This window comes from Phoenix dactylifera, chromosome 1 (assembly GCF_051530095.1).
Source record: "Phoenix dactylifera cultivar Ajwa chromosome 1, Ajwa_hap1_PhDact_Kaust_v1.1, whole genome shotgun sequence".
Classification (NCBI taxonomy): Eukaryota; Viridiplantae; Streptophyta; class Magnoliopsida; order Arecales; family Arecaceae; genus Phoenix; species Phoenix dactylifera.
Genome location: NC_143190.1, coordinates 58,202,643 through 58,225,933, shown reverse-complemented (window position 1 = coordinate 58,225,933; position 23,291 = coordinate 58,202,643). Strand labels below are relative to the sequence as shown.

General features: G+C 43.7%; 1 protein-coding gene across 1 annotated transcript; it reads left to right on the top strand.

The window, feature by feature from the left end:
• The first annotated feature begins 6,198 nt into the window (after positions 1-6,198).
• On the top strand, positions 6,199-7,042 carry LOC120110409 (non-classical arabinogalactan protein 31-like). Its single transcript, XM_039125232.3, has 2 exons — positions 6,199-6,571; positions 6,673-7,042. Exons 1-2 carry the CDS (start codon positions 6,370-6,372, stop codon positions 6,984-6,986), a joined length of 516 nt encoding a protein of 171 aa, XP_038981160.3. The 5' UTR covers positions 6,199-6,369; the 3' UTR covers positions 6,987-7,042.
• Positions 7,043-23,291: the final 16,249 nt, after the last annotated feature.

Below are 23,291 nucleotides of genomic sequence, written 5' to 3'. Positions count from 1 at the left end.
AATCAAGGATCCTCACGAACGGCTCGACCATGAAAGATTTGGCACCTTTGTTGCTCGTGAGGATGATGGCCAAGCAATGGCCAATTAAATGTATGTAAGATCATACAAACCAGGTAAGAAGATGTTTGCTACTTTCCAAGCAGTAAGACTAAATCCTTTTATATGAACGTATTTTTCTTTTACTTTTCCGCTTCTGTAAACAAATCTCCATTTTTCCTGACGTGCATGCCTATCATTTCTTAATAGGACGATGTTCTGTCGACCCAAGAACTCCCCAAAATGGATGTAAACCTTGTTTCTTTTTTCTCGCGCCAAGGAGTCAGATAGATGGTTTAATAAGGGTCAAAATGCCAACTTTGCCTGTGATTCAAAGCGAAGCATTTTCATTTTAATATTAGTAAAACTTAAACTATGATTGATTAAAAGAAAATTTTAATTTGATATCCAAGTTCTGCCCTTCTGCTATTTACTCTTTTGAAGATTAAGTTTGTTTTATTCTTCTTCTGTTACTCTCTGCAGTCCAAGCATGGTATGTGCAAGTCATATTAGGTCCAATATACGTTATACTTAATTTGCATCAGAATGCTCCGAGATCATGTTTAATTATGCACAACCATGGTAACCCATGCCATCTGAAACGAAACCTCACTAAACATGTGTTTGCTTGGAGTCTTGAAATAAATGGTAAATAGGATCACCTTGTTTGTGGCAGAGCACTCTAGCGAAGTTCTTTAAATACATGATGATTATTTATTATTCTAAATACATGCATGTATTCTCAATTTACCTTACAGAGCCACACTTTGATTTTTGACCATATGAAATGTATTCATACTAGAAATATATAATCTATCCGTTTTACCATAAATAAATGGTGAATCCATGCACCTCAATCCGAGTACGCCCACCTGCCTATCTATCTGTGTCCAGCCCAAGCCCTGGTCCATATGTAAACCCTTCCCAGAATACATGACATATGCCAGCGATACAAACGGCAATATAGTAGATTGGTAGTATTTCTACGCCTCCAGTAGTTTGTGGCACCATTTTCTTTTGGTGGGGGACAGGGCACTCAAACGCAGATTATCTAAAGCACTATTGCTTATTTTATAGGTGGCAGCGAAACTCCGGGAGATGGCGCGGCATCAATGCCTCCCACTGCCCATCGCTGTAGAAGGCGTCATCATCTACTTCAGGTTGCTACGACAAGCCTATCAATGCCTCCTCTCCTTCGCCTGGTCTGATCATCTTCTGCCCCCAAGCTTCAACCTTCATCATCCCTCTCTTTTGTCCATGCAGGTGCCATTGCCGAATTATAATACAATAGCAATGACGAAGGGAACGACGGATGGTTTTCTAATTTTATTGGGTATATTCGTATCCGTGTTGGATGAAATACTCATTTTAGTGGAAAAAAAAAGGGAACGACGGATGGAATTGTGGTCATTTCTTGATCCAAACGACCAATGTGATGAATTATGGTGTGGTTTGCCAAGTATGTGAATCTGAAGGAGATCCTATCCGGAACTTGTTATCTTTTGACTTTTTTGGATGTATTCATACCCGCCATATATGATACATCCGCTTTAGCAAATATATATATATATATGTGTGTGTGTGTGTGTGTGTGTGTGTGTGAATCTGACGGGCCAATGTATTTTCATAAGATTTGTGCTCGTGCAATTTATGAAGGGAGGCTCAGCTACACTATCGATAGGGATGGCAAAATATGACTCGACCCGCCAACCCGACCCATGTTCGACCCGCCATAAACAGGTTCGGGTTTGGCTTAAATAGGTTCGGGTCATGAACAGATTGACCCGTTTAACCTGTTTATTAATTAGGTCGGATACATATTTTAAATGTCTGACCCGTTTAACCCATTTAATATATGGGTTGGATTGGATCAAACAGGGCCGGCCCAAGCCTCGGCCCAAAGGAAAGCAATAGCTGTTGTTTACTACCTATCTCCACAGCCCACAGGTTGCTTAGCCCACTGGTCCAGCGTGATTTAATGAGATGGGATGGGGTCAGGGCGTCAAGCCGTCAAGGGAACCTCCTCGTCTCTCCCTTCGTCGCGTTGAACCCTCCATGGACCTGGCTCTCTCTCTCTCTCTCTCCGTCAAAACCTCCTCGCCTCCCACCTCTCCGGCTCTCCCTCTCTTGTTGAAACAAATCCCGAGTCCCGATCCAAAAGGCGAGCGACTCGGATAAGGCGGTGGAGCGTCCGACCGGAAAGGCAAGGGGGCGTTGGATCTGAGCGGCGGAGCGGCAGAAGCGGCGACGCTCGACAGAGGCAGCGACGCTCAGCGGTGGCAGCTCGGTGCGGCGCTGCAACGGCAGCACAGCGGCGGTTGCGGCAGATCTGGAGGTAGTGGTTCGATCGGTGAAGCTTCGGCGGCGACGTGGCAAGGCGGAGGCCGCGAGCGGTGCGGGGTGGCGGCTCGAGCGCAGCCGTGGTGAGGGAGGCCGATCGGGGAAGAAGATGAGTAGTTATTATTTTTTTTCTCCTTTACCCTCTCTCTCTCGGTCTCTCCTCCTCTCTCTCTCTCTCTCTCTCTCTCGGTCTCCCCTCCTCTCTCTCTCTCTCTCTCTCTCAGTCTCTCCTCCTCCTCTCTCTCTCTCTCGTCTCTTCCCCTCCCATCCCGCCGGCTCCCATCTTTTTCTTTCCTTAAACGGGTCTTAAACGAGTCGGATCAGGTGACCTGTTTATTAAACAGGTCGGATTCAGATTATAATTCCTGACCTGTTTAATAAACAGGTCGGGTTTAGGTTTAAAATTTTTGGACCCGATTTGTATCTGACCCGACTTATTTATGCCTAACCCGACCCGATTGCCACCCCTAACTATAGATATTTGGGTATTGGACTTTTTGTCAGTGCGTTACCAATGAAATGAATCTAGCATCTTGGGTTGATAATTGAAAGGATGTGATCACTGGGACAAATTTGTCTGTCTAAGCTACAACAATTTCGATAAGGTTCTATTAACTTCTTTTAATTTGTAATGTGTAACGGTCAAAGGCCGGTTAAAAACTTAAACTTGTAGATAGGAGAGGCCTATGTGTATATGAGACCACTTATAGTTCACAACCAATCCAATATGTTGAGCCCGGAGATGGAACATTGAAAGAATAAGAGGAACAGCTAGCTTGATTCTCTATTATAATCCAACCCAAAAACTGTCTAGTTGTGGATGGGCTCATGGCTTTATGAGAACAAATAGCATACTATTTCTTAAGAGACAAAATCCTCTCCATTCAAATGTTGGACTTGAGAGGATCAATCTATTAATCATAGGTAGGGTCCCACTCAAAGATGTTATCAATTTACTTTGCAGGGTCCACTCAATCATAATAACTATCGTGCTATGCGCGTACAGTCGTGATTGGTACATTATCCAACCCTCGTTTGGAGAGGATCTGAACTCATCCCTCAGCACCCCTTCTCAAGTACACGGAAAGTGCGAGAAGCGGAACCTAAAAAGGAGCAATATGTGCATTGTAACTAGAGTACAAAGGCGTCAATACTCAATAGGCAAGAGGGACAATTGACATTGACACCATATTAAGCTTTATAGGTAGAGATCCCGAGGTTCACAAAAACAACTAGAACCTTCAATGCTTGAACATGTAACTCTCTGGGACCTTTTATAGTATTGGAACGATTTAAATTCAGAAAATCATTGATAAATCAGGACAACTTCAAATGTATTGGGATGCCTCTAAAGTAGAGAATATGAGAAGGGCCGACATCCCATCTCCAAGCAACCCTTTCGTGGCAATGGTACCACAACCCCCAAATTGCTTTTCTTATTGGGTAATTTAAAGTTGGCTATGAATCGAGCTTGAAAATAGAAAATGTCAAATTTTATTTTCTTATAGATAATTTATGTTTTATTTTATTTAAAAATTGGACTAATCATTAAAGCAAAAATAAAGCCAACACCACCCCCAACTCCTATATGTTCGATCAAACCAAAAGGCAGCACTCTATAGATAACCCTTATCGCCAAACTATAGGGAACAAAAAAGAAAATAAAAAATAACAGAGGAATTGAATTCAGAGCCTCATCGTTCAAAAGAGGGCAAGCGCAGTGGAGAACCTCACGGTTGAGCACCAGGTTATCACAGAATTTACAAGCTTCCAACGTGATTCTGACAATTTACAAGCTTCACTTCGAGCTTTTTGCACGGTGGTGTTCCAAGCGACCAGAAAAGGGATAGAGGGCAATCTCTAATGTAGTCAAGAGTTCATGGCCTTATGATGTTTTCGTCAACCTTATATCCTTTCCAATACAAGTGAATTTTGATGTAAACAAATAAACTCAATTAATAATTTTTTAAATGGACGGTCTAGAATGAGTGGAATAGTACATTGAGATTAACTGATGGCCATTCTCATAAATATAATAATTTGAATTCAAACAAAATATAAAAGGTAATATGATTATTAAATATCGATAATGTTTATTTTCAGAATAAGTTTTGGTTTTAAGTTGGGTTCGGCTTGAAAAAATGATTAAAATTATAAATAAAACCAAATAATTTTTAATTTTTAAATTTATTACCGAAAGCATCTCAATTCAATATTAGTTAAAATTATTTTGTTCGATTTGAGGATGAATAAAATATTCGGATACTTGTTCGCATTGACATAGGATAGCGTGTATTCCAATAAAATAGCGTACTAACATGTGTTTTGCAGGTGGGAAAGAGTGCACTAAAGAAGAATTTTATGGTCCATTGCATGGCGAAACCACATCTAATGGACGCTATATGGGCTCCCTGGAACCAATATGACTACAGTTATTTAAAATTACTCATGGCTCAGTGACTTCTTATGGCAGTTGTGCTGGAGCTAGGGCTATCATGTATCGAGCAATCGGGCTCTCAACCTTATCACACGAGGAAGCAATAAATGTTGCTAATTAGGTAGCTAAACATGTTCAGATACGAAGCTTTGAAAGTTGATGATCCCTATTGACTTGGGTGCCATATTTAGCACTTGATTTTTACCGCTCCTAACCCATGGCAATGTATTTTTTAGGTGAGTTTTCTTGTTGGTCCTATCAAAGAAGGTGAACAAAAGAAAAGCAACATCAAAGCAATTACAAGCTTGTTGAGCCACCATGAAGGCTCTCGCAAGTAAGCTGAGACATTGAAAATCTATATATGTGTGCACATGTAGGTGGCAATTCTAATCTGCATCCATTTATCCAACCCAATCCAGCCTGGACTAGCATGACTCGTTGGGCTTGTGTGTTCGACACGAGTCAATTGACCCTGATCACAATGGATGAAGTTAGCTAGAGAAGACTTGTTAGCTATTATTTTTTTAAATATAATAATATAATTCTAAAAGTGATATAAGCCCTAGGATATAAATTAAATCCGATGGTGCCTGCTTTGGATGAGGGAATAGAGATTTAGATGAGCTAGGTTCTAAACAATTCAGAAAGTAAAATGCTTAAGGATGTATGTTACATGAGGCGGAAACCGAATCGAATATGGTTCGAATACTAATATATCTATATTCATATTTATTTTATTTGATAAATATAAATATGCATGTGGGTATTAGTTGGATGTAAAAATTTATATCCATATTTGTTTTGAACGAATATAGATAAAAATCAGATATTGGAAGTATGAATATCAATATGAATATAAATTTAAGAACTAGTTTATTGCCTAGCTTACTGTGTTCTTGTCCTTTATTGGATTCACATCCCTACCATATTTGACCCATCTTTAAATCTCATTAAATTATCCATGGATCGATCAGATTATGTAGAATTGCATTAAATTGCATAAACCTATATATGGTCCTGTGTCGTCTGAACGGAACTTAGCTGCTTGTTTTGGAGCAAAACCGCCGATCTGAGGCACGCTACGATTCTAAATTATAAAATACTTCCTGTGCCGTTTGTTTTACTATTAAATCTAAAATATGCTGCTATGCCGTAACAAATGCTAATAATAGCCGCGGTCCTCTCCACCAGAAGATGGAAGTTTCGCCCTCCATGGTAAAATAAATAGTAAAATTCGTGCCTAAATCCGTGTGCACCTACGTCCTACAGGGGCCCCTCCGGGACATAGCCAGAGCCCTGACCCAAAGCCCGCATACAAGCAATACAGCAAAGCCATGGGCTTTCCACACCTGCAGTTTGTGACACCATTTCAATGGGGACACTGTATTCATGCATGCACTCTCAGCATGGCACACTATATGAGACCATTTTTATCAGTTCGAACCAGCGGCAATGGTGCAAGGGCCGGCTATAAATGGCCTCTCACAGACCAACCTATTTCAACGCACCTCTCACTTTTTTTCTTTTGACTTCATTGGGAGGCAGCGAAGGCTAAGATGGCACGAAACTGGATTCTAGTTCTCTCTCTTCCTCTTCTGGTCGTCCTTCTGGGCTCTCTCCTTTCTCATGCCGAGGGCGTTGACACGGCGAAAGCAACCACCCCTCCACGCCTGCCCATCGCTGTGGAAGGCGTCATCTACTGCAGGTCATGCAAGCTCCCCGGCTACGTTGAGTCCATGGATGCCTCTCCTCTTCCTGGTTTGCTCCACCTCCTCCTAACCTTCAACCTCTATCACAGTAATCTCTCTTTTGATCACAATCGCTCATCTATTCTCATTTTCTCTTGTTGGCATATATAGGTGCTGTTGCATGGTTACGTTGCAATAGTAGCGCACCTGGTGTGACAGTGAAGGGAACAACAGATAAAAATGGCTATTTCTTGATCCAAACAAACGCGGTGACGAACTATGGAGCGCACAAGTGCCGAGTATTCCTCGGATCGTCGCCGTTATCATACTGCAATGTGCCGGTGTATCCTGCAGACCAAAGGTCTGGGGCTCCCCTAAAGTTTGAGAGGATCATAAAGCTGGGTTCTGGCCAACGAGCACTTTACACTGCGGGGGCTTTCGCATTTGCTCCTGCCAAAGGGAGCTCTTGTCCCCGTAGGCCTTGAGGGATCTGCCATCGGGCCTCGAGATAGGATGTTATGCCGATAAAAAACTATAGAAGCAACGGTCTCTTGGATTAATAAGAGTTCGATATGTAATCGAACCAGTCAAATGTATTCCATATGATTTCTTCAATGTGTTTTAGATTCTTCATCAATAATACCGTTGTCGAAAGAATAATTGGTTGCACCATTGTACGGTTTCATAGCTTAATTAAATTTCTGTTATGCTCGTTGTGCTGTTTATTTTGATAAGACGTTCTTTGTGCTGCTTGATATTTGGATGGGGACGTGCCTTTTTTTTTTTTTTTTTAATTGGGAACGTGTTCTTTGTGCTACTTGATTAACTTTCCATAGTTTGCGGGTGCAGGAGAAGTTAGACAAAATAAAGTGTAGACCTATTAACGAGCCGAGCCGAGCCAAGTCCGAGCCTCACAAAATCTTGGTTTCGAACTCGGGCTCGGGCTCGGTACCAAGCTCTGTATTGAGCTCGAACTCGAGCTTGCTTAGTGTCACGATCCCCGCCCCGTTTCCGACGGGCCGCCGCGACGGTCCTAGGGTGCGGGTAGGCATAAGGCCACCAGCCACCGCGTAGAACCCTACTACCTATCAATCATCAATAGATCTTGAAAAAAAATTGGCATGATACATGCACAAAATGATCACTTTTCCTATAGTGACCTGTCAGGATTATCTCAATACATACAACACACTACCTGTCAGAGCAGCAATCACATAATCTGTCACATAATAAACCTGGACAATATATAGCAATACATTATCACAGGCACACAATTGATCTGCACACATATATATATACCTGCTTTCCAATCCATCCATGGTCAAACCCATATCCACAACAGGATCTATGACTGTAACTATGCACTATATACAATAGAAGGTTTATAATACACCAAAAGATATAAACCTCTATCTACATTATACTATACTATACTATGGAGCGGCACAGCTAGCAGGCAACCACTAATCCTGCTCCTCTCTATACAATACCTTTCCTGCAATCAAAAACATCAAACTGGGGAGTGAGTATATAAATACTCAGTGAGTGGAGTAGAGAGTACTATGCACATGAGACAAGATATAATCATGGCTCGAGGTAAAATCTCAAGATCAATAACAAGATGAACATGAACTCAACATAAAGAATATGGAGTAAATCATCAATATCACCACAATCAATATCAACTCATCTGAAGCATATATGGAATAATCAAGTCAACATATATGCTACTCATGAATATGTTCAACAGGTCATAGTACTGAATCATATAAATCAGGTGTCAATAGGCTGAATCATCAACAAGACAGCTATCGGGAGGTGGGTTTTACGCCCCAGGCGAACCAGCAACAACTCCCTACTGCCATATGCATACATCGAATATGACACCACACCAATATATAAATCATCACTAGACAGCTGTCGGAAGGTGGGTTTTACGCCCCAGGCGAACCAGCAACAACTCCCTACTGTCACATGCATATGCAGGATAAGACACCATACCGATAACATAAATGCTAGACAGCTATCGGGAGGTGGGTTTTACGCCCCAGGCGAACCAGCAACAACTTCCTACTGTCACATGCATATGCAGGATAAGACACCACACTGATCATATAAATGCTGGCCAGTATCCAGAACAGAAATCCATCTCACATCTACATACTAAACGGCACCTCGCGGGAATTCTACATCCGCGGAAAGCCATACTGCACCTCGCGGGGTCTTACTATGCCCGGCGGCAAGCAGAATATAAGTCGTAGGACCGGCCGATCCTACGCCTAGGGCCGTGTCCCCCCTAGGAAGGGACTGGGCTCCGCCCACCCAGAAGGCTACTATGTGCACAAAGGCCGATGTTCAACCCCATCGACTATAGGTGTCCTGCAGATACTGCCAAGCCATGCATAAATGCCATAATGCACCCTCCCAATACTCTACTAAAAAGGAGTATGATCAAGACTACCACTCACTCGATCATGACCCAATCATAAACTAACATCAGGGTTAGGAGTGAGGGTCAAGAAAGTGCAATACAACTCAATATACCACTAAGAAGGCTCTACAAATCTTTGAAATGGAGGAAATGAAATCAATTTACAAAAGAAGTTATTTCACAATTTGGAACCAATTTAATTACTCATAAAAGAGTATAATCAAGCTACGACTCACAAGTCTTTAAAATAGAGGAAATGAAATCAATTTACAAAAGAAATCATTTCACAATTCGGAATCAATTTGATTACTCATCAACCCCTCGTAATTCCTCTCAATGTTCCCTCAAATGCATGTACAGAATAATCAAGCATGGAGAATCAAGATTATAGAGGAATCTACTACAATATCAATCAATATGCTCAAGTGGAATCAATTCACACATGGCGACATTCATGAAAATGAATTAAGGATGCTCATAGTGCAAAGTACATGACTCCCACTCACCTGCCAATCCGGCACGGCCTCGATACGCCTCTAGAATTTTACAGTAGGCAGCAGGGGACTTCTTCCTCTTGTTCCCTAGCTTCTTGCCCAACTGTGATATGCATTTACAATACATTTAGTTTTGTATCAAGGGCTATAATCTACGTGCCAATTATAATATAGGGAACTTTAATTGATTCAACTCCCCCATTCCTTAAATCTTTTCTTTTCTTTCTCTTTTTCTTTTTCTATTAATTAACTCATCATTTATGTGTATTAGGGACTCCCTTGCACGAGTACAAGGTCTCCCTTAGCCTAATCTAGGCTTAATATCCTATTTTGGCATAAAATTTTTTATTTTCCCACCCGGATGAACAGTAACCCGGACCGACAGCCGGTTACTTCATCCCGGGTTTGATCTACTTTCCAAACTCCAAATTTGATGAAATTTTTACCTAACATTCTACACTCATAGAGGATTCTAAAGAGGTAACATCCATTGCTATCGGAGGTCGTTTGGCCCCCTAAATAATTCGCCGAAGTTGGGACTTCGACACAGTTTTTCCGTAGTGCCGGAAAAATTTGTCAAAATCCGATTCTTCCTCTTTTAACCGCCTCTACAACCCTTATCCGACCCCTCTAGACTATATCCACCCTTGGTATAGCCTAATGTCATCAAAAGACTAGATAGGGATGGATATTTATCTTTTTCTTTTTGGAAATCGAGGTCCTTGCGTAGAGAAGAAGGAGATCTACACTTTTCCCTGCAGCTGGAAGTGCAATCGGGACTCCCTTCCACCTCGAATCCCTCTTCCTTCTTCTTTTTCTTCTTCTTCTTCTCTTTTTCTTTCTCTCTGTGTCGTCTGAGAACCCTCCCCCTCTCCTCTCTGTTTCACTCCCGTGAGCCAGCTCAAACCCTCCAATTAAATCACATCAAAACACTATTCACCCTTTATTTAATATTATTAAATTCCCATTTTGCCCTTGCCACTTCGATATATCTGCAATTATGCCATTATCTTTTGATTCCTTCCCATTTTACCCCTTATATCAATTTTAAAGGACTATTCTATCCCTTTTTATATTAAAAAAAAAAATTTGGGGTTATTACATCCTCCCCTCCTTATATAAAATTCGTCCTCGAATTTAAAAGAGTAAATTACCTGATTACTCAAAGGGATGAGTATATCTACTCTTCATATTCTGCTCGGTGTGGTATTGGGAATCAAATAAATTGGAAGTGTTTTACCTTCTATTTCTACCACACAGGTAGGATACACATACTTCGCTTTTATACTATCCCTACAGGTGTACTAATAGCTAAGGGAATATGCATTAATATCTTATCCTAAGACAACTTTTTAGCAAAATAAGGGGATACAAATGAATGGGTAGCTCCAGAATCAAATAACACTCTAGTTTTAATCTTATCAATGAGGAGTGTACCTGTCATAACTGCATTCGATGCCTGTGCCTTCTGTGGATTTACCGTGAACACCCTTCCTTGCCCTCTGCCTACTGGAGCTGACAGTTGAGATGGTCCAGCACTCTGCTGTAATGTTTGTGCTTGACCTCTACCTCTGCCTACAGGCTCCCTACTACTAGGCCTGTCCATCTGCACAGAAGGATAGGATGCCAAAGGCACAAACTGCTGGGTGGCACCATGCGGGCATTCTCTGACAAAATGACCCGGCTGTCCACATCTGTAGCACACTCCCTGATCCATTCTGCATCTGCCAGGGTGCTGCTTCCCACATATGCCACATACTGGCCATGATTGGAACCTAGATTCAGTTCTGGCCATAGTGACTGGAGGACGAGGTACTGATGGTAGAAAAGTATCTTGTGATTGACCTCTTTCCCTCCATTTCCTCTTACGTGGGGCAGGTGGAGCTGAGCGCACAGACTGCTCCGTCGGGCCCTCCGAGAGCTCTACTCCCTCAGATCTATCTCTACTGCTTTGCCCTTTTCCCATACTCATTTTCCTCTGTTCTCTTTCAGCTCTTTCCTCTTTGTTTCTGGTCTCCCACTGTTTTGCTTTATCAATCAGCCTAGACAAGGTGGGGACCTCTACTGCCAGTACTGCATTATAAAGCGGGGAAATCAGACCCTGCCTGAATCTTTCTATCCTGGCAGCTTCAGTGGGGATGATGTAAGGAGCATACTTCCCCAATCTAGTGAACTCACGAGCGTACTCAGATACGCTCATTCCGGGCATCTGCTTCAGCCTCTCAAACTGAAGAGTCCGATTCTGCCTCTCAGCTGGAGACAAGAACTCATCCATCACTGCTTGCCTGAACTCTTTCCAGGTTGGAGGATTCCTACTGTACAATCTGTCCTCCACGTGCCTCTGGTACCAGCCCCAGGCATCTTCCTTCATTGTAAGCCCTACAAGTTCTATAGCTCTTGCATCAGAACAGGGCAGTCTCCGTATCATCTTTTCAGTCTCCTCCAGGAATCTCTGAGGATCTTCACCTTCTCCCCCCTTAAACTCTGGGGTTTTGAGCCTCAGATATTCCTGTACAGTAATCCCCTCATTATCTAGAGCCCGCCTGGCCAAACTTCTTGGCACAGATACAGGAGGTGGGATGGATACTACTGACGGGGCAAGAGATTTCCCCCGAGCAATCTGCTCCCTCAGAGCCTGATTCTCCGCCAGTAACTGTTCCATCAATGCATCTCTACTTCCTACATCTCCTTGATCATCAACCCTCCGTCTATCAGCAGGAGGAGGTTTTTCTCTTTGGGGCTCGACATGTGCAGAACCCGCATCCAATGCTATATCTGGCTCCATCCTCCTTCCAGGACGAGCGGGTCCTCTCCTTGGAGGTATTCTTTATATCTCTCTAAAAAAGTCAAAAAGAGAGGATGGTCGTTACACACTGAGTCATGATATATTTTACTGAGTTGTAAATAACTCATAAAATAACATACAGAAAAACCCTATGCTCCATAGTATAATCCTATACTTAATCCTGACTCATCCTATTGCTCTGACAGGACTCTTGTTTAACCTTTGCTCTGATACCAAGCTTTGTCACGACCCCCGCCCCGTTCCCGGCGGGCCGCCGCGACGGTCCTAGGGTGCGGGTAGGCATAAGGCCACCAGCCACCGCGTAGAACCCTACTACCTATCAATCATCAATAGATCTTGAAAAAAAATTGGCATGATACATGCACAAAATGATCACTTTTCCTATAGTGACCTGTCAGGATTATCTCAATACATACAACACACTACCTGTCAGAGCAGCAATCACATAATCTGTCACATAATAAACCTGGACAATATATAGCAATACATTATCACAGGCACACAATTGATCTGCACACATATATATATTCCTGCTTCCCAATCCATCCATGGTCAAACCCATATCCACAACAGGATCTATGACTGTAACTATGCACTATATACAATAGAAGGTTTATAATACACCAAAAGATATAAACCTCTATCTACATTATACTATACTATACTATGGAGCGGCACAGCTAGCAGGCAATCACTAATCCTGCTCCTCTCTATACAATACCTTTCCTGCAATCAAAAACATCAAACTGGGGAGTGAGTATATAAATACTCAGTGAGTGGAGTAGAGAGTACTATGCACATGAGACAAGATATAATCATGGCTCGAGGTAAAATCTCAAGATCAATAACAAGATGAACATGAACTCAACATAAAGAATATGGAGTAAATCATCAATATCACCACAATCAATATCAACTCATCTGAAGCATATATGGAATAATCAAGTCAACATATATGCTACTCATAAATATGTTCAACAGGTCATAGTACTGAATCATATAAATCAGGTGTCAATAGGCTGAATCATCAACAAGACAGCTATCGGGAGGTGGGTTTTACGCCCCAGGCGAACCAGCAACAACTCCCTACTGCCATATGCATACATCGAATATGACACCACACCAATATATAAATCATCACTAGACAGCTGTCGGAAGGTGGGTTTTACGCCCCAGACGAACCAGCAACAACTCCCTACTGTCACATGCATATGCAGGATAAGACACCATACCGATAACATAAATGCTAGACAGCTATCGGGAGGTGGGTTTTACGCCCCAGGCGAACCAGCAACAACTCCCTACTGTCACATGCATATGCAGGATAAGACACCACACTGATCATATAAATGCTGGCCAGTATCCAGAACAGAAATCCATCTCACATCTACATACTAAACGGCACCTCGCGGGAATTCTACATCCGCGGAAAGCCATACTGTACCTCGCGGGGTCTTACTATGCCCGGCGGCAAGCAGAATATAAGTCGTAGGACCGGCCGATCCTACGCCTAGGGCCGTGTCCCCCCTAGGAAGGGACTGGGCTCCGCCCACCCAGAAGGCTACTATGTGCACAAAGGCCGATGTTCAACCCCATCGACTATAGGTGTCCTGCAGATACTGCCAAGCCATGCATAAATGCCATAATGCACCCTCCCAATACTCTACTAAAAAGGAGTATGATCAAGACTACCACTCACTCGATCATGACCCAATCATAAACTAACATCAGGGTTAGGAGTGAGGGTCAAGAAAGTGCAATACAACTCAATATACCACTAAGAAGGCTCTACAAATCTTTGAAATGGAGGAAATGAAATCAATTTACAAAAGAAGTTATTTCACAATTTGGAACCAATTTAATTACTCATAAAAGAGTATAATCAAGCTACGACTCACAAGTCTTTAAAATAGAGGAAATGAAATCAATTTACAAAAGAAATCATTTCACAATTCGGAATCAATTTGATTACTCATCAACCCCTCGTAATTCCTCTCAATGTTCCCTCAAATGCATGTACAGAATAATCAAGCATGGAGAATCAAGATTATAGAGGAATCTACTACAATATCAATCAATATGCTCAAGTGGAATCAATTCACACATGGCGACATTCATGAAAATGAATTAAGGATGCTCATAGTGCAAAGTACATGACTCCCACTCACCTGCCAATCCGGCACGGCCTCGATACGCCTCTAGAATTTTACAGTAGGCAGCAGGGGACTTCTTCCTCTTGTTCCCTAGCTTCTTGCCCAACTGTGATATGCATTTACAATACATTTAGTTTTGTATCAAGGGCTATAATCTACGTGCCAATTATAATATAGGGAACTTTAATTGATTCAACTCCCCCATTCCTTAAATCTTTTCTTTTCTTTCTCTTTTTCTTTTTCTATTAATTAACTCATCATTTATGTGTATTAGGGACTCCCTTGCACGAGTACAAGGTCTCCCTTAGCCTAATCTAGGCTTAATATCCTATTTTGGCATAAAATTTTTTATTTTCCCACCCGGATGAACAGTAACCCGGACCGACAGCCGGTTACTTCATCCCGGGTTTGATCTACTTTCCAAACTCCAAATTTGATGAAATTTTTACCTAACATTCTACACTCATAGAGGATTCTAAAGAGGTAACATCCATTGCTATCGGAGGTCGTTTGGCCCCCTAAATAATTCGCCGAAGTTGGGACTTCGACACAGTTTTTCCGTAGTGCCGGAAAAATTTGTCAAAATCCGATTCTTCCTCTTTTAACCGCCTCTACAACCCTTATCCGACCCCTCTAGACTATATCCACCCTTGGTATAGCCTAATGTCATCAAAAGACTAGATAGGGATGGATATTTACCTTTTTCTTTTTGGAAATCGAGGTCCTTGCGTAGAGAAGAAGGAGATCTACACTTTTCCCTGCAGCTGGAAGTGCAATCGGGACTCCCTTCCACCTCGAATCCCTCTTCCTTCTTCTTTTTCTTCTTCTTCTTCTCTTTTTCTTTCTCTCTGTGTCGTCTGAGAACCCTCCCCCTCTCCTCTCTGTTTCACTCCCGTGAGCCAGCTCAAACCCTCCAATTAAATCACATCAAAACACTATTCACCCTTTATTTAATATTATTAAATTCCCATTTTGCCCTTGCCACTTCGATATATCTGCAATTATGCCATTATCTTTTGATTCCTTCCCATTTTACCCCTTATATCAATTTTAAAGGACTATTCTACCCTTTTTATATAAAAAAAAAAAAATTGGGGTTATTACATCCTCCCCTCCTTATATAAAATTCGTCCTCGAATTTAAAAGAGTAAATTACCTGATTACTCAAAGGGATGAGTATATCTACTCTTCATATTCTGCTCGGTGTGGTATTGGGAATCAAATAAATTGGAAGTGTTTTACCTTCTATTTCTACCACACAGGTAGGATACACATACTTCGCTTTTATACTATCCCTACAGGTGTACTAATAGCTAAGGGAATATGCATTAATATCTTATCCTAAGATAACTTTTTAGCAAAATAAGGGGATACAAATGAATGGGTAGCTCCAGAATCAAATAACACTCTAGTTTTAATCTTATCAATGAGGAGTGTACCTGTCATAACTGCATTCGATGCCTGTGCCTTCTGTGGATTTACCGTGAACACCCTTCCTTGCCCTCTGCCTACTGGAGCTGACAGTTGAGATGGTCCAGCACTCTGCTGTAATGTTTGTGCTTGACCTCTACCTCTGCCTACAGGCTCCCTACTACTAGGCCTGTCCATCTGCACAGAAGGATAGGATGCCAAAGGCACAAACTGCTGGGTGGCACCATGCGGGCATTCTCTGACAAAATGACCCGGCTGTCCACATCTGTAGCACACTCCCTGATCCATTCTGCATCTGCCAGGGTGCTGCTTCCCACATATGCCACATACTGGCCATGATTGGAACCTAGATTCAGTTCTGGCCATAGTGACTGGAGGACGAGGTACTGATGGTAGAAAAGTATCTTGTGATTGACCTCTTTCCCTCCATTTCCTCTTACGTGGGGCAGGTGGAGCTGAGCGCACAGACTGCTCCGTCGGGCCCTCCGAGAGCTCTACTCCCTCAGATCTATCTCTACTGCTTTGCCCTTTTCCCATACTCATTTTCCTCTGTTCTCTTTCAGCTCTTTCCTCTTTGTTTCTGGTCTCCCACTGTTTTGCTTTATCAATCAGCCTAGACAAGGTGGGGACCTCTACTGCCAGTACTGCATTATAAAGCGGGGAAATCAGACCCTGCCTGAATCTTTCTATCCTGGCAGCTTCAGTGGGGATGATGTAAGGAGCATACTTTCCCAATCTAGTGAACTCACGAGCGTACTCAGATACGCTCATTCCGGGCATCTGCTTCAGCCTCTCAAACTGAAGAGTCCGATTCTGTCTCTCAGCTGGAGACAAGAACTCATCCATCACTGCTTGCCTGAACTCTTTCCAGGTTGGAGGATTCCTACTGTACAATCTGTCCTCCACGTGCCTCTGGTACCAGCCCCAGGCATCTTCCTTCATTGTAAGCCCTACAAGTTCTATAGCTCTTGCATCAGAACAGGGCAGTCTCCGTATCATCTTTTCAGTCTCCTCCAGGAATCTCTGAGGATCTTCACCTTCTCCCCCCTTAAACTCTGGGGTTTTGAGCCTCAGAAATTCCTGTACAGTAATCCCCTCATTATCTAGAGCCCGCCTGGCCAAACTTCTTGGCACAGATACAGGAGGTGGGATGGATACTACTGACGGGGCAAGAGATTTCCCCCGAGCAATCTGCTCCCTCAGAGCCTGATTCTCCGCCAGTAACTGTTCCATCAATGCATCTCTACTTCCTACATCTCCTTGATCATCAACCCTCCGTCTATCAGCAGGAGGAGGTTTTTCTCTTTGGGGCTCGACATGTGCAGAACCCGCATCCAATGCTATATCTGGCTCCATCCTCCTTCCAGGACGAGCGGGTCCTCTCCTTGGAGGTATTCTTTATATCTCTCTAAAAAAGTCAAAAAGAGAGGATGGTCGTTACACACTGAGTCATGATATATTTTACTGAGTTGTAAATAACTCATAAAATAACATACAGAAAAACCCTATGCTCCATAGTATAATCCTATACTTAATCCTGACTCATCCTATTGCTCTGACAGGACTCTTGTTTAACCTTTGCTCTGATACCAAGCTTTGTCACGACCCCCGCCCCGTTCCCGGCGGGCCGCCGCGACGGTCCTAGGGTGCGGGTAGGCATAAGGCCACCAGCCACCGCGTAGAACCCTACTACCTATCAATCATCAATAGATCTTGAAAAAAAATTGGCATGATACATGCACAAAATGATCACTTTTCCTATAGTGACCTGTCAGGATTATCTCAATACATACAACACACTACCTGTCAGAGCAGCAATCACATAATCTGTCACATAATAAACCTGGACAATATATAGCAATACATTATCACAGGCACACAATTGATCTGCACACATATATATATACCTGCTTCCCAATCCATCCATGGTCAAACCCATATCCACAACAGGATCTATGACTGTAACTATGCACTATATACAATAGAAGGTTTATAATACACCAAAAGATATAAACCTCTATCTACATTATACTATACTATACTATGGAGCGGCACAGCTAGCAGGCAACCACTAATCCTGCTCCTCTCTATACAATACCTTTCCTGCAATCAAAAACATCAAACTGGGGAGTGAGTATATAAATACTCAGTGAGTGGAGTAGAGAGTACTATGCACATGAGACAAGATATAATCATGGCTCGAGGTAAAATCTCAAGATCAATAACAAGATGAACATGAACTCAACATAAAGAATATGGAGTAAATCATCAATATCACCACAATCAATATCAACTCATCTGAAGCATATATGGAATAATCAAGTCAACATATATGCTACTCATGAATATGTTCAACAGGTCATAGTACTGAATCATATAAATCAGGTGTCAATAGGCTGAATCATCAACAAGACAGCTATCGGGAGGTGGGTTTTACGCCCCAGGCGAACCAGCAACAACTCCCTACTGTCATATGCATACATCGAATATGACACCACACCAATATGTAAATCATCACTAGACAGCTGTCGGAAGGTGGGTTTTACGCCCCAGGCGAACCAGCAACAACTCCCTACTGTCACATGCATATGCAGGATAAGACACCATACCGATAACATAAATGCTAGACAGCTATCGGGAGGTGGGTTTTACGCCCCAGGCGAACCAGCAACAACTCCCTACTGTCACATGCATATGCAGGATAAGACACCACACTGATCATATAAATGCTGGCCAGTATCCAGAACAGAAATCCATCTCACATCTACATACTAAACGGCACCTCGCGGGAATTCTACATCCGCGGAAAGCCATACGGCACCTCGCGGGGTCTTACTATGCCCGGCGGCAAGCAGAATATAAGTCGTAGGACCGGCCGATCCTACGCCTAGGGCCGTGTCCCCCCTAGGAAGGGACTGGGCTCCGCCCACCCAGAAGGCTACTATGTGCACAAATGCCGATGTTCAACCCCATCGACTATAGGTGTCCTGCAGATACTACCAAGCCATGTATAAATGCCATAATGCACCCTCCCAATACTCTACTAAAAAGGAGTATGATCAAGACTACCACTCACTCGATCATGACCCAATCATAAACTAACATCAGGGTTAGGAGTGAGGGTCAAGAAAGTGCAATACAACTCAATATACCACTAAGAAGGCTCTACAAATCTTTGAAATGGAGGAAATGAAATCAATTTACAAAAGAAGTTATTTCACAATTTGGAACCAATTTAATTACTCATAAAAGAGTATAATCAAGCTACGACTCACAAGTCTTTAAAATAGAGGAAATGAAATCAATTTACAAAAGAAATCATTTCACAATTCGGAATCAATTTGATTACTCATCAACCCCTCGTAATTCCTCTCAATGTTCCCTCAAATGCATGTACAGAATAATCAAGCATGGAGAATCAAGATTATAGAGGAATCTACTACAATATCAATCAATATGCTCAAGTGGAATCAATTCACACTTGGCGACATTCATGAAAATGAATTAAGGATGCTCATAGTGCAAAGTACATGACTCCCACTCACCTGCCAATCCGGCACGGCCTCGATACGCCTCTAGAATTTTACAGTAGGCAGCAGGGGACTTCTTCCTCTTGTTCCCTAGCTTCTTGCCCAACTGTGACATGCATTTACAATACATTTAGTTTTGTATCAAGGGCTATAATCTACGTGCCAATTATAATATAGGGAACTTTAATTGATTCAACTCCCCCATTCCTTAAATCTTTTTTTTTCTTTCTCTTTTTCTTTTTCTATTAATTAACTCATCATTTATGTGTATTAGGGACTCCCTTGCACGAGTACAAGGTCTCCCTTAGCCTAATCTAGGCTTAATATCCTATTTTGGCATAAAATTTCTTATTTTCCCACCCGGATGAACAGTAACCCGGACCGACAGCCGGTTACTTCATCCCGAGTTTGATCCACTTTCCAAACTCCAAATTTGATGAAATTTTTACCTAACATTCTACACTCATAGGGGATTCTAAAGAGGTAACATCCATTGCTATCGGAGGTCGTTTGACCTCCTAAATAATTCGCCGAAGTTGGGACTTCGACACAGTTTTTCCGTAGTGCCGGAAAAATTTGTCAAAATCCGATTCTTCCTCTTTTAACCGCCTCTACAACCCTTATCCGACCCCTCTAGACTATATCCACCCTTGGTATAGCCTAATGTCATCAAAAGACTAGATAGGGATGGATATTTACCTTTTTCTTTTTGAAAATCGAGGTTCTTGCGTAGAGAAGAAGGAGATCTACACTTTTTCCTGCAGCTGGAAGTGCAATCGGGACTCCCTTCCACCTCGAATCCCTCTTCCTTCTTCTTTTTCTTCTTCTTCTTCTCTTTTTCTTTCTCTCTGTGTCATCTGAGAACCCTCCCCCTCTCCTCTCTGTTTCACTCCCGTGAGCCAGCTCAAACCCTCCAATTAAATCACATCAAAACACTATTCACCCTTTATTTAATATTATTAAATTCCCATTTTGCCCTTGCCACTTCGATATATCTGCAATTATGCCATTATCTTTTGATTCCTTCCCATTTTACCCCTTATATCAATTTTAAAGGACTATTCTATCCCTTTTTATATAAAAAAAAAAAATTTGGGGTTATTACACTTAGCAAAGCAAAGGCTCGAGCTTGAGCTCGTAAAGCTCGTTTCAATTACGAGCTCAAACCAACCAACAGCGCGAAAGCTCCAATGGGATAGTATCTTCTGACCGAAAATAAAAGCGTAAGAGACGACACGGTTCTGTACACTACCAGTGCAAGCCTATCGGAGAACGAGGCACCGCCTGACATTGCTGTGCTCACCGAATAGATGAAGACGAAGAAGAAGGAAGGAAAGAAAGAAACAGAAAAACAAAAACCCTCCGAGCAAACGAGGGTGAGAGACCTACTGTGGGCTTCACCGGAAATGCTGCCAACCGAAGGTGAGGGATCAAGGTGATCACCAGAAAATGCCTTGGATTATCGCCGGAAAAAACTAAGCAACAACTAAAAGAAAAAGGGGGAAGAAAATGAAAGAAGAAGAAGGCAACAGCTGCGGCGGCCAAATGAGAACTTTTAGGGCCAGGCCGGGGTTTATATAGATCCCCCCGATGGCCCAGATCGATGGTGCCAGATCCCGCCTTCCGTCTAGATCACGCCATGTGTCGTCCTCGGAAACCGAAGCGGCGTATCAACCTGGATCGACGCTTTAAAAGCAAAATCGAGGCAGCGTCCCGTCGGATCCCGTAGCCTCATCATGAACCCGTGGCTCAAAACTGCCTCAAAAAGCAAAAGGTCGTCGCCTCATGCTCTCATTAAAGACACCCCGAAGCGCGTGAAATGGCGGAGCAATTTAAATCTACCTAGTCCCACCAGCGTGATAAAGGCAATTACTTCCTTCACCCGAGCTCGTAAGCGGCTAGAACTCGGAAGTCGGGGGGTAATGTTGGGAAAAGAATGGATTGCCCCAAAACATGTGGATGTATCGCTGGCACGTGATGGCGAGCGCAACGGCAGCAACCCTCAAAGGCGCCTGACCTTAAGGCGTCCGACCTGAAGGCGCCCGACTTCAGAGCTCGCGGCCTTGATCTCGGCCAAGCCGAACCCGATTGACCTCAAGTCCGAAGAAGACCCGGTCAAAGGACGAAGCAGACTTCTCCACCGAAAATCAAGCCTTTCTCCTCCTCATCTGGAATCCAATCCCGCGATCTTCGCCTGAGCGACTGTCAACAATTAAATACGCACGATCTTCCCGGACCTCCAGCCAGCTCGAAATCTCAAGCCATCCATGGTAACTCATTGACTCACTCAATCACGTCCAGTTATCCACGACAACTCATTAATTCACACGATCACGCCCAATCATGACGATAACTCATTAATTCGCACAGTCACATCGCAGGTAATCCTGGCACCCCTCCTATAAAAGAAAGACTCCCTCTTCTCAAAGGGGAGGACTTTTGACTTTTGACTTCTATATGCAATCTCTCTCTTTCTCCATAAGAGCCTCCCTCTGACTTAAGCATCGAGAGCCAGCGCCGGAAACCCCGGCCACCGGCTTCTTGCAGGTCCCTCGGAGGACGCAACCCACTGCCGCACCACTTGCCGGAGCTCCTCCTTCTCAGCCAGTAGTTGCCTCCGGGTCCAATTTCCAGCAACACTTACCATTCTAGCAAGAAGAATGGACTTTTATGTACAGAAGAAGAAAGCCCGCAAAAGTCCATAGGAAGGTCGTACGAAAACCGTCGGAGATGGATCATGGCCCAAACGGAGCCGGGTCCAGCTTGACCGAGAGGAGTTGGAGTTGATCCGCGCCCGATTTTTCCCTCAGCGCGGGTTTCACCTTGAGCCCGCGAGGCCGGAAGACCGGATGACGAGACCTCCTCCAGGTCGGATTGGAGTGTACATAGAGACACTCTGGGCCAGCCTGCAATTTTCCCTGCACAGGTTTGTGAACGAGCTCCTGGCGGCATATCAGCTCGTCCCAGCGCAGCTCGCTCCGAACTCGTGGAGGACCATCATTGGTTTCTTATCCCTTTGCCTCGCGCACAGGATACCGGCCTCGGTGAACGTCTTTCGGTGGTGCTTCATGTTGAAGTCCAACCTGGCGGACGGGGAATGGCTCTACCTCGTCCTTCAGGGCGGTAAGCCATTCTTCCGTGGTGCTCCTTCCTCCATTCGTGGGTGGAAGGAGAAATTTTTCTTCTTTTCCTCCGAGCGCACGTGGGAGTTTGACCCAAGGTGGGGGCAGCCCCGGCTCAAGGCCATCAACAAGCCCCCCAAGCTTTCGGCAAACGAGCAAAGGATTCTCGATGCTCTTCGTAGCCTCGGGGGAGACATTCTTCTGAACGACCTCCTGAGCGAGGAGGCCCTGGTGAACGTCGGCCTGAGCTCGGCGCGCCCCAAGGGTAAGGGCGGTTGTACTGCTCCTCCTCTGTTTCGTCGTCCTTCGTCTTACTTGTTTCTTTTTCTTTTTATCATCATTTTTTTGGTGCTGATCTGACACTTGAGCTTTTTCTTCTTTTCAGACATTGCAGAGATGGTGACCAACAACGCGGCCCTCTTCGCCAGGTACAAGAAGAGGGTAGCCGAGGCCGGCGGGACTCAGCCCGTGCCTAGGAAGAAAGCTAGGTCGGCCTCGACTTCTGCTCCCACCGAGGTGAGGGGCCCTGAGGTCGGGACTTCCGAGTTCATTCGGAAGGAAGCTTCCCCCACCGAGCGCTCGAGGGATCCAGCGGCCCCAGCTTGCCTGGCCCCTATTTCTCAGCAGCCAAGTTGCCAAGTCGTTCGTTTGCGGCACTCGGGTCCCGAGCCGGGCAGCAATCTCGGGGTCCCAAGCTCTTCTTTGCCGAGCTCAGCAAGGCCCGACCTTCCGAGCTCTTCAGGGGCCGAGAGCCGCTCTGAGAGGAGGCCCTATTGCCCGGAATGGTCGGTCTGCGAGGGCGATTCGGCCCTCCATGACAGCA